Below are 16,182 nucleotides of genomic sequence, written 5' to 3' on the forward strand. Positions count from 1 at the left end.
TAAGGCTGACGCCAAAGCCAGGCAGAAACCACCATTCTAGTCAGGGCAAGGAAGTCACACGCCAAGATAACCCCTGCTCATCCCCTTGGTAGCTTGGCACAAGCAGTAAGGCTAAACTCGGAGGCAATGTGTAAAGCATTTGCGCCAGCGCACAACAGCAACAACATACTAGGCACACCACAAAAGAGACTCCACACAAGGTTATTATAAAAATAACTTGTTTTGTAAAAACACATCAGATAAAATCACACATATACATTGTGCCAACTGGCACGGGCCATATTCACATGGGATTATTCACAAGACAGGGCCACATGGGCCACTGTCATATTCAGATATAGCACTTCTAGAATAAGAAATAATAAACCTAAAATGGTAATCACAAAGATCACAACCAGTATCCACTGGTAACAGGAACCAGGACCTTACTAGGACCACCTGTACTAAAAAGGACAACCACCTAAGAATAACCACATTTAGGGGTATAAACCAGAACACCTTACCCATGATGCATAAAACACATTCAGAGGAGCAATAAAGAGAAACACATGATGCCTAAAACATTCAGAGGTGTTAAGAATAAAGCACATGATGCAATAAAATACATTCAGGGGTGCAGCGCAAGAAGACACATGATGCATAAAACATTCAGAGGTGCAGCGCAGGGAAAGAAAGACACATAATGCATAAACCTACACATTCAGAGGTGCCAGAACATAAGTCAATAGCGCAAAAACACACAGTAGGCAATTACTATTAAAAACATAGGAATCACATTGCGCCTAACTTACATAAGCCACCACTTGTGGCAGTCCCTAGGCCAACTGGCCTTGTTGGAGCTCAGACGCCCTGAGTCTCAATGTCTGGGTGCGCTGCCATGCAGCGCCAATCCAAAGTACAAAAAGCCTAAACGTGGCAGCTGCCCACAAAGTGCTGGGCAGCTGGGATCAAAAAGCTGTGGCAGGGCTCTCAGTAGCCCCTAGAACAAATCTGCGCCACCTGAGCCACACAGGCTCTAAAAACAACTGTGCCCCTTTAGCCTCAGGGCTCTACACAAAGAAATGCCCCCTCAGAGCCTTCTCAAGGCTCTGCAACGGTGGGGCGACCCTCTGCCCATCGGGGTCGCCCTGACTCTGCGCCGTTCAACAAAAATAGAATGGCCCTCGAGCCTCGCTGGGCTCGTTAATCGCAAATGGCCCCCCAGAGCCTCTCTGGGCTCACACACTTTGGGGCGACCCACTGCCAACTGGGGCCGCCCTTGAAGCCCTCACGGCTTCGCACTGGCACTAGGCGCGAGCTCGCGCCACTGGGGGAGGGGCGGACACCGACAATGTGTCCCGCCGCCCCTCCCTTCTCCTCTGCCTCACTCTGCCCGGCCCCAGCCCAGACTCACCGGGACTCAGGGGTGGGCTCCTCCGGGCGGCGGCTCTTCTTCACTCGCGGTGGGGGCAGGCACCGACAATGTGCCTCGCGCCCCCTCCGCAAGTCTCCGCCTGCCGCTCCTCTCCTCACTCGGGGCTCCCTCTGCACACGGGAGCCCCGGAAGCCGGCCACACTCCTCCTCTCGGGCAGATTCACTGGCGGTGGGGGCGGGCACCGACAATGTGCCCGGCGCCCCCCTCCGCTCTCTCCTCACGCTTCACCCGGTCCCCCATCTCGGGACCGGGACGTCCACCATGGCCGCCGCTCGCCTCGCCACCGACACTTCCTTCTCTCCGCCTCACAGGCTGCGGGGCGGGACTTCCGGCCGGCCGCACAGTGATTGGCCGGCCGGCTAAGCACTTCCGGGTCGCTACGGGCAGCGCAGCAGCCCTTCTTCTTAGGCAGGCAGGCGGGCAGGCAAAGTTTCCCGAGGAGTGGGCTCCCTCGTGGAAAGTAAAATATCGCGGCAAGGTCCCTGGCAGGGTAGGCACCTGCCAGAGGGCACATAAATCAAACATAAGCGAGATGGGCACTCGCATGCAAATATAATAAAACTACGAACAACATCGCAGGGTAGGCACCTGCCAAGTCTCACGCATCGGGCGTGAGGCGCCAAAAATGCTCGTAATATCGCAAAGAGTGCTCTCAAGGCGCTAGGGGCATAGACAAGCCCACAGGAACGACCCCTGCATCAAGAAGGGTCCCAGGGACACAGCAAGTCCATCAATAAAGTCCCCCCTGGAACAAAGGGGGCAGAGTCCAGTCAGCCCCCAGCAAGGACAGCACACAGCAGGTCCCAGCAATAAGTCCTTCAGGAGTCCAGTAAGCAGGGGGACAGTCAGGAAGAGTCCCCCATCAGTCCATCAGGTGTCCAAGAGCTGGGCAGGGCCCAGGGATTCCCCTGGGCCCCAGCAGCAGCATGCCCCTGGCAGATTCAAGTTAGAAACAAGAACATTTTGGAAGGGCACACAGCCCCTTCTTATACAGTGAAAATTCTTTGAAGTCCTTTGAAGCAGGCAGTGTGAGAACCAGCTAGAACTGGTTATAGGGAAGTCCCTTCAGGATCAGGGACAGAGGTGACAGTCGCCCAGCGGGAGGTGGAGCCAGCTTTGTAGTTAGGCAGGCACAGCCCTTCACTATCAGGTGCCATCTCCTCCCACTTCCCTGGCAGCAGATGCTGCCTTTCATCCATGGGCTGACTTCAGACAACCTCCTGGGCTCTCCAGCCCCTGTCATCCTCAAACCAGACAGTCAATCCACAAGCAGGCCCAGGCACTCTGGGCCAGGCTCACCAGCCAATCACACGCCAGCACCAACTTACACAAATATGCCAACTTCCAAAAGTAGTACTTCTAGACTAGACACAGTCATGCCGTATATATCATTTTGCAGCATTCATTCTCACGAGTTCATACATACCAAACTCGCCCCTGCACTCCCCACACATCAGGAACTACCATGGGCATACATATTCCCCATTCATTCCTATGGGAGGGCAGGTCACTCACCATGCATACACAGAGAGCTTCAGCACTTTACACTGTACCACAGTGAAAAAGTGCACAGAGGCCTAAAATCACCAACACCAGGTTCCAGAAACAGGCTAGGAAAAAGCAAAAAGTCTAGGGGTGAACCTGCATAAAGGGCCGGGTCCAACAGCGGGAGAGTCGAAAGTCTTGATGGCCACACTCAGAATACCACCATGGGTATGGTGGTCCTGAGGACCACCGTATTTGTAATAAGGCCTTTAATGTTTCATAGAAAACAATTTCTTCACCTAAAATGTCTTCCTTTTGAAAACATGAGCATTATTCAGTTATAAATATGCACAGTTTCTAGTGGCCACTGGGAGCAAAAGCCCTGCTGCTTGTAAATTTGACACTTTGAAAAGGGAGAAAATGAAAATCAAGTGTTAATCTTTGAGTTAACTTTTTTCATTTCAATTTTCTCCCATTTAAAAGCATTCAGAAACATCATTTTATTCACATGCTCCACTATTGAGTCAACCAGGACTTTTATTTTAAAGTTAAATGCTTCAGTTCTTGACCTCTGTGACCCAGCCTTGCCCATAAATCTAACTGAGCACTGCTCATTATCAGGCTCTATCCTCTGCAGCCTGAGGCTAATGATGTAAAGTAAGTACTGGCTTCCCTTAACATTAAAAGAAAAATGTGACACTCTGCTTATTTAAAAATGAACTCACGGCTGTGAGCTACTTTGAAGGTGTCTGGGAGCTACTGGGAGCTTGCGATTGAGTGGCTGAGACACCTGTCCTACACCCTTAGCTGGAATCAAAATGTACTCCTCCTGGTTCAGCTGTGGGTTTCCCCCTGAAATGCCCCCAGCGTGACGCAACTCAACGCAGCGTGACGCAGAACCTCGCATCCCAGTACCTTGCAGCTCCTGATCAGCCGCCTCATTGGAAACAACGCAGCATGACACCACTCATCGCAGGAACTTGTATCACATCCCTTGCAGTGCCACATCGGAACAGACGATGCACGCTGTAACTTGACACAAGACCTCGCATTGCAGCCCACGCAGCTCCTTATCAGAACTGATGCAATGCAATGTTTCGCATCAAGAACATAAGGTACAATTCTTAGTGGGACTAACCTGGTCCCTGTGTCCAGCCCACACTCCATCGTGGTCGACCTGAACTTGTGACTTTGTCCCAGTCTGGCACGACCAGATAATCACAGTTGATGCTTTGTGCTTTTAAGCACCATACTTACCATAAAACTTTGAAAATGCATAGTTCTGCTGATTAGGTTTTTGTTGTTTTGGTGACAATTTATTACATTTTACTCTATTTTCCTAAATTGGTGTGGGATTTTTCTAGTGGTATGTTTTATTTTATTCTGTTTGTGACCCGCATACATACTTTACACATTGCCTCTAAATTAAGCCTGTCTGTTTTTGTGCCAAGCAACTAGAGGGTTGAGCATATGTTAATTTATTGACTTTTTGTGGTTCACCCTAAAAATGACGGTGGCTGTTGCTTGAGTAGGGTTTCCACCCCCCTCTCAACCAACAACCCAATTTCTCACAAGAGTCATGTCTTCAGTTTCTTGCAAAATTCAAGACCGGAATTTGCGGCTCTGATGTGCAGGAGTAGTTTATTCCAGAGTTTGGGAGCGAGGTAGGAGAAGGCCCAGCCACCACATCTGGTTCTGTGTATACGGGTGCTGTGTGCTCGTAGGAGTCGGCTGAGCGGCGATGTCTGGTAGGTATGTGAAAGTTAATGAGATTGTTGAGGGGGGGGGCAATGTTGTGCAATGCTTTGTATGAGTGCGTGAGGAGTTTGAAATGTTCCTGCTTTTGGATTGGGACCCAGTGGAGGTCTTTGAGGTGCAGTGTGATGTGAATGCTGTGGGGACGTTTGCAAGTCAGGCTGGTCTCCTAGATGAGTTCGGTATGGTGTGGCGTCTCCTGGTCAGTTGCTCGCTGATTCCTACATAGAGTGTGTTGCCATAGTCCAACTTGCTGCTGATGAGCGCTTTAGTGATAGTTCTGCAGGCAATAAAGGGAAGCCACTTGAAAATCCTTTTGAGCATCTTGAGTGTAAGCAAACAAAAGGCAGAGACTACATTCAATTGGTCTGTCATAGCAAGCTGATTGTCAACTATTGTTCCAGGATACTTCACATGGGTGGGTGGGTTGGGTGTGGGGCTGAGATCAGCAGCAGACCAGGTGGAGTCCCATAGCGAGGTGTCTTTACTGAAGATGATTACTTCTGTCTTGTCTGTGTTGAGCTTAAGGCAGTTGAGAGAGTAGGGCTCGAAAAATCCACTCGACTGCTCACATATGCGAGCTAAATTTAACCAGGTCGAGCTGTTTTTAGGTCGTACTCACCCTTTCTGGCGAGTAGGAAGACAAACTAACTTTTGTCCCCTGTCTGTGAAAACCGAGCAGATGTGACAAAATAACAAGATTTAAAGGCATTTTTATTGCTCACAAAGTTACTGACCATTAAAGATGCCTTTAAATCTTATCCTGTCACATTTGCTCCGCTTTCAGAGACGGAGGTCAAGTAGGTTGCAGTTAGGTCGAGGAGATTTTTCAAAGTACTAATCCTGCAGGACTAGTCCAATTTGGGGATTTTTCGAGCCCTGGAGAGGATAAGCTGGGTGTGAGCTGTGCAAGACATAGTGTTGATTCTATGTGTACAAATGATGCTGGCGAGTGGGGCACGTAGACTTTGAACAGCTTGGGGCTGAGTGAGGATCCTTGTGGTACTCTGCAGATGGGGTTTCGCAGTAGCTGAAGTGAGAGTAGTGAAGCTGGCTGATTGAGTGTGACCTGTGTGGAAAGAGCAGATCCAGCAGAGCTCTGGTCCCTGAATGCTGGCATCTTGTAGGCATTGAATGAGGATGGATGGACAATGCTATTGAAAGCGCAAATAAATTCAGAAAGAGACGGGCAGCCATGTCTCCTCTGTCCAAGATCAATCAGATGTTGTCTGTGGTGGGAATGAGGGTGGCTTCAATGCTGTGGTTGGGTCTAAAGCCAGATTGTGTTGCGTCAAGGAGGTTGCTGTTCTTGAGGTGGGAAGCTGGATGTTTGTTCATGATCTTCTCCATGTCCTTTGTAGGGAATGGTGTAATGGAGATGGGACAGTAGTTTGCTAGTGTTTTAGGGTTCTTTGAGGGTTTCTTCAGGAGAGTGAGAACTGTGGCATGTTTCCAGGCATCTGGGAGGTGGCTGTGTCAATAGTTATTCATGATAGGGGTGAGGGCTGAGCTGATGGGGTCCAGTCTATTAGTTAAAACGTCATGAGGGCAGGGTTTGTATGTTTCTTTAGAGTGTATGGTGGTGCAAGTGATCGTTAAGGTTTGTGGTTACTGTTCCAGTGTCAGAGATTGGCATGCCTGTCTGCTTCTCATTGCCTTCTCAACTTAACATACTGCTTAGTGTCTTTCTTCTTTTGCTGAGGTTTACTACGCTTCTCTAATTTTCTTTGTTGTTTCTTCTGCTTCTCTACTTTTTTCTGCATTGTTTCAGAATGTTCCTTCTTTTGATTATTTTTGACTTGTCATGGTTTTTCCTATAATTTTTTTCTTTTAGTTTCTTTCATTTTTTTACTGTTGATACTCTTGCAAATGTGTAAGTTTCCAGATAACTGACAATGATCTCCCTCTTCATAGTCCTGTATCTTGGAGATCTTGTCAATATGGTACTGTTCAATTGTGCTGCTATTAGCTGGTACTGTTACTGCAGTATCTCTCTTCAGAGAGAATTCTGCGATTTCAGATTTAGGTAATTACTCATTGCTATATGGCCTGCTACTGTTTTATATATTTACATTTGACTAAAGTTAATGGGTCTCAGCAGTCACCTATTCGCCCTCTTTCCACTTGCAATGAAGACATTATGAGTTGTAAACTAAATTGCTACTAGCATGATCTCTTTGTTACAATGCGTTTGGGTGTTTTACACTCACAAAACCTGCAATTTTGAACACTACTGACATTGCGAGTGCAAAGAACTTCAGCACGTCTGTGTCCCTGGTTCTTGATGACACATCCAACACACACATTCTGCAAGGTCTCCTGAGTGCAATAGAACTGTTTCATAGAACTTTGGATTAACCTCACAGTCCCACAACTCTGTTTAGGAAATATCCAAGTAAATACTGCATATCCAATTCTAAAGACAAATTATAGCAATATTCAATTGTAAGAATGATTTTTCACAAAAAGAAAACAGCCCTTCCCAGCGCTTCTTGGCCTTCTGTGGACCCCCAGTAAATCACTACTGGAATCCAGGGATCCTCCCCAAGCAAATTCTATGATGCAAATTGCAAAACAATACCAAAAAATAGAGGGGAAAAAAGTACTTTAAACAAATGTACACATTCTGAAATATTATATTTAATTCACTAACAAAATATATACAAATCGTTAACGTAAAGGACGGAGCTTTTTCAAAGTATTTTTTTATTTGTAAAAGACAAAACAATACTTGCTATTACCATTTCCAATTCCTCTACATTTACAGAGCGTTTTATAACTTTCAGTTTTCCTTTATGTACAAGTCCTTAATTAATCTGATATTAAAATTCTTAAATAGTTGCCTACCGGCTGAGTAGGCATCATGGAACCCCAGGGGTGTGTCCTATTGGTTTAGCTTCAATGATCTCCTATGTTATTAACTTACAATTTCAAGAACGAATAAGCATTAAACTGCTGTAAACTGTGTTTCTAGTATCCATATTAAGCCTTGATATCCTGTCTCTGCTTTGGTGATTAACTTTCACTGTGAAATGAACTCTAGTGGTTCTATTACCGTCCCTGACATTACGATGGTTTAAAAGGGGAAGTCTACATTTCTGTGGTTCTGAGTGGAAAACCTCCCTTCCTCTCTGTCGTCAAACATGACAAATATATAATGGGGAACTCAGTGGGGTCAAGGCATGTTCAACCCACAGAGGTCTCTCTAGTGCGTTGCCCAGTACAATTATTTTGTCTGCTGCGTTTACCTTCGTTGTGCTATTCGTTACTTGCTGCTCACATTGGCTGAAAATTCCTTTTGTATCCCATTACCCCTGTCCTACTTTCATTTAAAGTATGGTGATAAATGTAAATGTACATCTGACAAATTGGTCCAGCATATTTCAGTTCTGTTTTTTTGTTTTATCTTTTAGCGTGTTCCCATTTCTCTGGAACATCCTGTGAACAGTGTCTAAAAAATGTCACAGTAAGTTGTGTTTTTTTTCTACCTGAATTCTGTTTTTTTCTGCATTTGTTCTTAATAGTGTCTGAATTACAAATTACTTTTATCTAGTGGGTATGTATATGTGAAGAAATGTTTGTTATATGTATATTCTCCCTCTAAAGTGAATTCAATAGTTAGATGGCACTAATGAACCAGCCGGCAGCCCAGTATTACAATTATTTTTCTCTGTATACTGCCTTATATACAAAAGGCTAGGCTGCGTACTAGCCATTTGAAAGCTTTAGGTTAGCAAGACAATGGACATTTGTGTGCCCCTATATTCGCTGGCAGTCTTATGACTCCCTCTCGCCACAATTGAGGTTACATATATATCCATTTTATTTACTGAAAAGGTGAAGATGGTGGGTTTCTACCTGCATTTCTTTATCTCATCTGCCATGTTCGTAAATCCAAGAACCTTTTTGAGCTCGGGTAGATGATCCTCCTAATCTTTTTAAGTTATGTTTCTGCTCATTCTGGTGCTAGTCCTGACCTTCCTGCTCCGGTTCTAGGTTTCCCTGCATTAGCTTTGAGAACAGTGATGAGTCTCTGCTGCCCACAACTGAACCTCTTGCCCTCCATTAGGTTGGATTCGCAAATAATTTTCTTTTCCAAGTGACCCCTCTGCTAAGAGTGCAAACTGTTGCAATTTTGCAGCATCTCTCCCATTACACCTTCCTCAACTGGACACACTCTGAGTGCTCCGAGTGCCTCCCTTTTATGTTTCATGCTGATTCTTGATAGCACATAGAAATCTCAGGTCCGATAGATTTAATCCCTCCCAGCACCGTCTTTTAGATCATGTTGAATCTCACACTTAGCATTGTCTCATGCTAAGCATTCTGCACGTGCATTTTGTAAGGCCCCACAGCTAACCTCCGTACGTGGAAGTCAGCCATTCAGACCCTCTTAGTGGTCCTAATTTATAAAATTCGAGCTGGTCAAACTCTGGAGGTTTGGAAACACAGCACTAAATGGCGTAAGACACTGTTATCTTTTCTTGCTGAGTCCGCTATGGTTGCATAGTGTGATGGTGTTTGTAAAGCCTTCTGTACACATCTACATTATAAAGTCATCTGCAAAATTAAGCTTTGATAGTCAGCAAATGGAGTCAACAATGATTTTCAAAATTTGACATCACTAGATGATAGAGCACCTTCAACAATCCACCTCAATTTTAAACTGTTTGTATACTGAATATCTCCGTATAAATTGATTCTCCGGTTTGCAGGGTCTACCTACTACTACATTTGATGTTTTTGCAAATGTTTGAGAAGGCAAAGAACAAATTATCTCCACTCTTGAATGTGGAGTTTATCTTGATCTATCCAAGCCTCTGATGAAATTCTTTTAAGCACACTGTATTTACTTTTAACGACTTTTTGCCACTAGTTTCATTTGTCCCTGAAACATGCTTCCTCACTAAAGTTGTCTAGCATTTTTCATAGAGCTGAATGCAAAATGTAACTTGAAGTGCTTTTCGCTGTTTACTATAGAGCTTGCATTTTGGGCTACCGAGTCTGCTTGACCTACATACAGCTTTGTACCCTAAAACTTGTTGAATTGTACACACAGAGTGCTCTGGGGTTCATGGCCTGTTGTGTTGGTTTTCTTAAATATTTTTTGCACCAACTGCAGGTTAGACTAGTACATCAGCATCAGTAAACCCACTAGTAACACTGCCACTTCAGACACAAGTCAGGTACTATGACTTGTCTCTTGGCTGCGGTACAAAGTGACCCTATTTGTTGTGCTGGTCCCCCAGTGTTGGTCTGTCTGGTTTTGCTGGTGTTAGACTCTGTGCACCTTACCTCTACTAAAACAAGTGTTATTCATTGTAATTCCCTGTATAACATTTTTAACATCCCTATAAGGCCAATTTAAATAGTGCCCGAAGTGTGCCAATGGAATGAAAAGGTCAATGTCCTATGTGGGCCACAGTGTGTATTATAGCATATGCATATTATACAGAATATATTTCTGCAAGAACTACCAATGTGATGTGGCCGGGCTGCAATTTAAATGCTTTGCAGTGACACATGATAGGGAAAATGCCTTTTCTGTGTAGGAAAACTCAATTTTGTATATATTCAGAAGTACCCCCTAAAGAGTGCATTGTAGTTTAAAAGTAAGGCACACTGGATGTTTGGGTTACTGTGCCCTCAGTTTTAAAAAACAGCCTAATGCAATTAATTAATCATGTTAATGGGATTAAAATGTCATTTGCCTATTTCTGCTTAGGAAAAAGCTAGAACATGGTTCAAAGTCTCTTCCTTCTTGGTTTATAAGGCCTAATATAATAGTGAAACTTGTTTTAGATGGCTTAAACAGAAAGCTAACTCTATTAAAATGTACATTTGGCCTTCTGAGTATAAACTGGCTTAAAACTAGTTCTACAGCTTATCACACTCCAGTACTGGAATACATATCCTTGGCTGGGAGGATAGTTGCCTGCTTCTGAGCTCAAGAAGGTCCAATTAGTGTTCATTGTTGACTACTTAGTGGGAATTAGCTATATCAAAATGGATGTGAACAGCTTGCAGAACAAAGGACAGTTTTAGCACTACCCCGTTTGACTTGAAAATGTCAAGGGAGATTCTACTATTCATTCCCACCAAAACCCATCCCAGATAGATAGGCTACATGCGCTACAAGAAAGGACATCTGTTTTGACCTTATCAAATGGAAGGAGATCTTATTTGAATTGGGGAGTGACTTAGGAGCTGATGAAGGAATGCCTCTTCGCATCTGGGTTTTGCTATCCTGAAACCGGTATTCTTCAATAATTTCACGGTTAGGTAAAGAGGAAGTGCTGTAAAAAGAGGTGAAGTACCTACTTAGGAGTGGTTATATAATTTCTTCAGCCACTGGATAGTGTACAAGATAAATCTGGCACCTCCACCGCCACTTCCTTAGAACATTCCTGGACCTGAGAAAACTCTTATCTGAAGAAGGCCCTACTGAAATAAGATGTTAGACTCCTGCTAGAAGAAGAGAACTCACACAAGGGTCCTACCTCCTGCTGGATCCCAGGGACTGGAACTGCACTCCATGGGTCATGTGGTTGTTCTCCTGTTTTCTTTCTTCAGGGACACATAGAACAGGACAATTTCAAGAGGGCCCATCTGACCACTGAGAACTAGACCATGAAGGAGACCTTGCTGGGGAGAGGCCTGGTCACTAGAAGCCTGCCCTGCGGAGCTGAGGGCTGCAGTACTGACCAGGAAGATTTGTCCCAGAACTCTAAAATGGGTGGGACATATCTCAGGAGGACCGTGACAAGGTGCTGAGGCTTACCGAGGAAGAATGCATGGAAGGAGGGCACGAAATCCATGTTTGTCCCGCGCTGACCTTTTTCTTGCACTGGAAACTGGCAGGTACCCATGGCTAAGGTATCCAGTCTCGTGGAGCAATGCCTAGATGTGGTTCTCTAGAGCAATAATACTTCCAAAAAAGTAACTGAGTCCAAGTCCAAAGGTGGCAAATCGGCCCGACTGGCAAAACACTCTTGGCTGCTACAAAATCCAAGTTTGTCCTACTCAGCGCATTTGGCGCTTTAACTAACGACTTCAGGGGGCCTTAGCATCTTTGATGCTAAGCTACCCATGAAGCATCTAAGGTCGAGGGACCCTAGCCGGCCACAGCATTGGTCCTTGCCACACTGGAAGATTTGGCCTTCTATTTTAGAGACCATGTCAGATGTTAATCTTTTTTTATTTTTTTATTTTAAATATCTTTAAGATTTTCATATTTTTTTCTGCAAGCATATCATCATATAAATAAACCAGACAAAGTGAGAGAAACAGCCAATTAGATAGACATAAGAAAAAGAGTTATATTTCAAACATGAGAAGAAAAAAAAGGAGGATAAAAAACAGCATTTAACTTTGCTTTCATCTGTGTTATCGACATTGCATTGCATTTCTCCCCAAACTACATTTAATCATTCTTTACTTTCCATTTTATTAGAGGAGCCCAAATGCATTGTCCCAATAACTTCGATTTCCTACCCTTTCTATTTTAAATTGCTCTCTCTATTGTATATATAGAGAGTAGCCAGGCAGCAGCAATTTTAATCCTTAAAACAGCCATAACGACAAAGAGAAACCGATATGTGTTCTCCACTTGGGTCACCCTGCTTACTCCTAGCAGAATTAATTCATAGGTTAATTTAATTTTAACCCCAAGTGACCGATCTAGGTATTCCTCAATTAGTTACAGTAACTCTTGCAGGGGAGGGCAGGATGCAAACATATGAACCAGATCTGCGTCCACCCCCCACACCTGGGACAGGTTATCCCTGAAGACCCGCCCCACTGAGCAATTCTGGCCAGCGTGTAATACAAAGAAAAAAACAGTTCTATAATGCTGTGCCTGAAGCCCAGCGGAGCATAAAACCGACTGACCCAGCTCTAAAGCCTTCAAAAGTGCACCTGGAGCAGTTCCCACTCGCTCAGCCCACTTAGCCTCCTGTTTAGTTAAATCATCTTGCTTTAGCCTTATTAATTCTGCATATATCAACTTAATACCCCCCTTATTCCTTCCTTGCGTAATATCAACAATAGCATTGCTCTCAAACACTCAATCCCCCCGGTTTTTTTTTTTTTTAAAAAGGTGCGTATTTGTAAATACTTGAAAAAATTACATTTCTCCAATGAAAACTCCAATTGTATATCACTTAATTGACGAAAACCATCTATTCCGAATAAGTTCCCAGCCTTTTGAACTCCCTTGGCGTCCCATCCTGCCATAATTTCATCAGAAAAGATTTCGGGAAGTGCAGGATTTTTATATAACACTGTGTAATAATTAAATCTGCCCAGACCAATCTTCTTCTTTAAAGCCCCCCAGATCTTAAAAGCCGCAATCAAAATTTGTTTTTTTTGTAGTATCCAGGCTCTGAAAATTTGAAAAAATACCTCCCCGCATTTTCACCCAAAAGCAGTTTATAAACATCCGGCAGTTCATTTCCCCCTTCCATATCCGGGAGACATTCCCCTGTGCGTACCCCCATATATTGTAGAGTGGCAGCCCAGTGATAGCTTCTAAAATCGGGAACCGTAAAACTCCCCCTTTCCTGTGGCAAAAACATATACCGCAGTGTCCGCCTCGTTTTACCATGTGCCCAGAGAGAAACCGATTCAATAAGCCTTCTAATGTAATAAACCAACATTTTTGAAACTCCAAAGGGATTGCTCTAATTAAATATAAAAATCTTGTTAAAAAAATCATTTTGATAACATTACAACGCCCCACCAGCGATCGATGAAGATTGATCAGCCTATCTAAATCCAGCCTAGCCTTTCTGATTACTGGTTCTATATTTTTAGCCACTAATGTTCCAAGATCCGAAGTATCCCGTATACCAAGGTATACAGCCGAATCAGTAACACGGGGATCCTCAAAATTAATTAAACGATTCACAATTATTTGAGTTTTCGATTCATTAAGCGCATACCCAGAAAATATGCCGAACTCTGATGCTAATGACACAACCGCTTCCAAAGCTAAATTAGGTTTTGAAGAGACTATGGCCACATCGACCGCGTATGCGAGGACTTTAGTTTCAATCCCTTGACTGACAACTGGGCAGATTCTGCCGTTGGCCAGAAACAATCGAATTAGAGGGTCCATATAAATGGCAAATAGCAAAGGGGATGAAGGGCAACCCTGCTTTGTCCCCCTCTGTATATCAAAAGGAGGAGTTTATTTGCCATTTATCTTTATTCTAGCAGTAGGGGCTCTATGTAGCACTTAAACCGATTGAATAAACCCCTCCCCGAGCCCAAACGATCTCTTTACTTCCCAAAGGATATCCCAGTAGACCCTATCAAATGCTTTCTCCGCATCTAGAAGCAAAACGGTCATAGGGTCTCCTGAGATGTCCATTGCATCAAAAAGCGTAATCACCCGTCGTTTATGTTGTGTTGTCCCCTGTCCCATAATAAACCCATGCTGGCAGGGGTGAATAGTTTTTTAAAATATTCCATTCAATCGCTTGGCCAAACAGATGTTAATCTTTAATTGAAAAGCCCACTTGGTGTACCCGAACTGTGCTTTTTTGTGTTAGGCCTGAAATCCCTCCTAAGTTCTGGCAAACTGTGAACATTGAATTCTGATTGGTGCTTTACTGTCTCTTGGAGGTTTATGACCTAAAGCTTTAGAAATTCAAATCTCTGGTTACTCTTAAACTATTTTGGTGTCTTTTTGCTGATTATAGTTTTCCCTGGTTTTTCAAAGCTGGGGTAGTAATTTTCTAGTGTTCTTTCTATCAAAATTGTTGGTACTTCTTTCATTTACTGTTAGTTCTCTGGGTGTTTGCCTGCTGCCTGTGGCCTAACTACCAGATGTTGAGAGGAGATGCTTTCAAAACTGTGGATTGCCCTAACCAGAGTGGGGTTATTCAGTTGGTAGGTATAGCCTAGTACCAAATGAATAATCCCATTTCTGACAGATCTCTTCAAACGCTGCCTGTGGCACACCATTCCACTCCTACGCAGATCACCCCAGTCTTCTTTCTTGGTCCCACTTCTTTTCACACTGTTCCTGCAATCCTACAATTCGATCATCTTGTACCCCATATGCCCTACCCCATCCTTTATGCTTCTGACACCCTTTGCTCCACTCCTTATATTTTACGTTTTGTCCCTTCCTTTGTTTCTTTTTTTCCATTTGCCGTTTTCAGTCCTGTTCTCCGCCCATGTATTGCTGTTCCTGCCCATACATCTGTACTTCACCCAACTGGGCTTATCCTTCCCTGTGCGCCATGATTTTATTTTTATGTTCTAGGTGAATAGTCTGCAACCACAAAATGAACCTGTTGACCAACTTACGTTGGTACTGTGCATTTCAAAATGAAGGTAAATTCTGTATTATATGAATAGTTAGTGGGTGAATTGGAGCACCAGGTTTTCGTGGTTAGATTTCCTCCAGACCTTTCTTTGGTTATCCTTTGTTTGATTGCTTGTAGGTAAATTTGTTTTTGGGGAGTCCTATGCGGAAATTGTGCAATGCTCTTGCTTCGGCATAGTATGTTAACTTTCTAATCGAGTTGGAGCAACTGAAATATTTGATTTGTTTGGTGGAGTTAAAGGTGGGAATGCTAATTTGAGTCTGTTAAAATAGGATTAGTTGAACAGTACTCTTAGAATGTGCATTTTCTTTTGATTATGAGGCCTAAATCGTTCACATTGTTAACAAGCATTTACAATGCAATGGTTTTGCCTTTGTTAAAGTTAGAGCTATTGGCATTGCTCTTGACATTATTTTTATTTATGTTTTTTTAACATAAATAAATGGCATTGTCATTTACAATGCCACTAGCTTTATCTATCGCAAATGACACACACAAACACACACAGAGCCCCGCACACACAGCCCCCCACACACACAGCCACACAGAGCCCCCCACACACACAGCCACACAGAGCCCTCCACACACACAGCCACACAAAGCTTCCTACACACACAGCCACACAGAGCCCTCCACACACACCAACACAGCACAAGCAGGCAACAGGGGCAGACGGAGGCACAAGCAGGCAACAGGGGCAGACGGAGGCACAAGCAGGCAACAGGGGCACAAGCAGGCAACAGGGGCCCACAGAGGCACAAGCAGGCAACAGGGGCCCACAGAGGCACAAGCAGACAACAGGGGCACACAGAGGCACAAGCGGGCAACAGGGGCACAAGGAGGCACAAGCGGGCAACAGGGGCACAAGGAGGCACAAGCGGGCAACAGGGGCACAAGGAGGCAACAGGGGCACGAAAACGGAGGCACAAGCAGGCAACAGGGGCAGGTGTAGAAAACACAATTTTCAACAGCCCACTTGGCTCTGCAACAGTTGCCTTTGAAAAGCAATACGGCGTAATGGGCATGATCAAATCCCGTCCCCTGCATAAAAAAAAACAACAGCCTGAGGCGACTGCTAACACAGATGTAGTACAAGGCATTACACGGCAAGGGTGCTGCTGCCGGCAATTATCCTGGTATTTAAACAAATCTCTCTCTCTCACACACAGAGCCGCCCCACACACACCCCC

General features: G+C 44.4%; 1 protein-coding gene across 1 annotated transcript in view; it reads left to right on the top strand.

Annotated features, from left to right (window-relative positions):
* LOC147688938 (pituitary tumor-transforming gene 1 protein-interacting protein-like) overlaps positions 1-16,182 on the top strand; it is a 199,861-nt gene that overhangs the window by 13,035 nt on the left and 170,644 nt on the right. The window contains exon 2 of the mRNA XM_086941836.1: positions 8,069-8,121. Within this exon, the coding sequence (XP_086797962.1) occupies positions 8,069-8,121 (53 nt within the window). The remainder of the gene's footprint in view (positions 1-8,068; positions 8,122-16,182) is intronic.

This window comes from Lissotriton vulgaris, chromosome 10, assembly GCF_964263255.1.
Source record: "Lissotriton vulgaris chromosome 10, aLisVul1.2, whole genome shotgun sequence".
In the NCBI taxonomy this organism is placed as follows: domain Eukaryota; kingdom Metazoa; phylum Chordata; class Amphibia; order Caudata; family Salamandridae; genus Lissotriton; species Lissotriton vulgaris.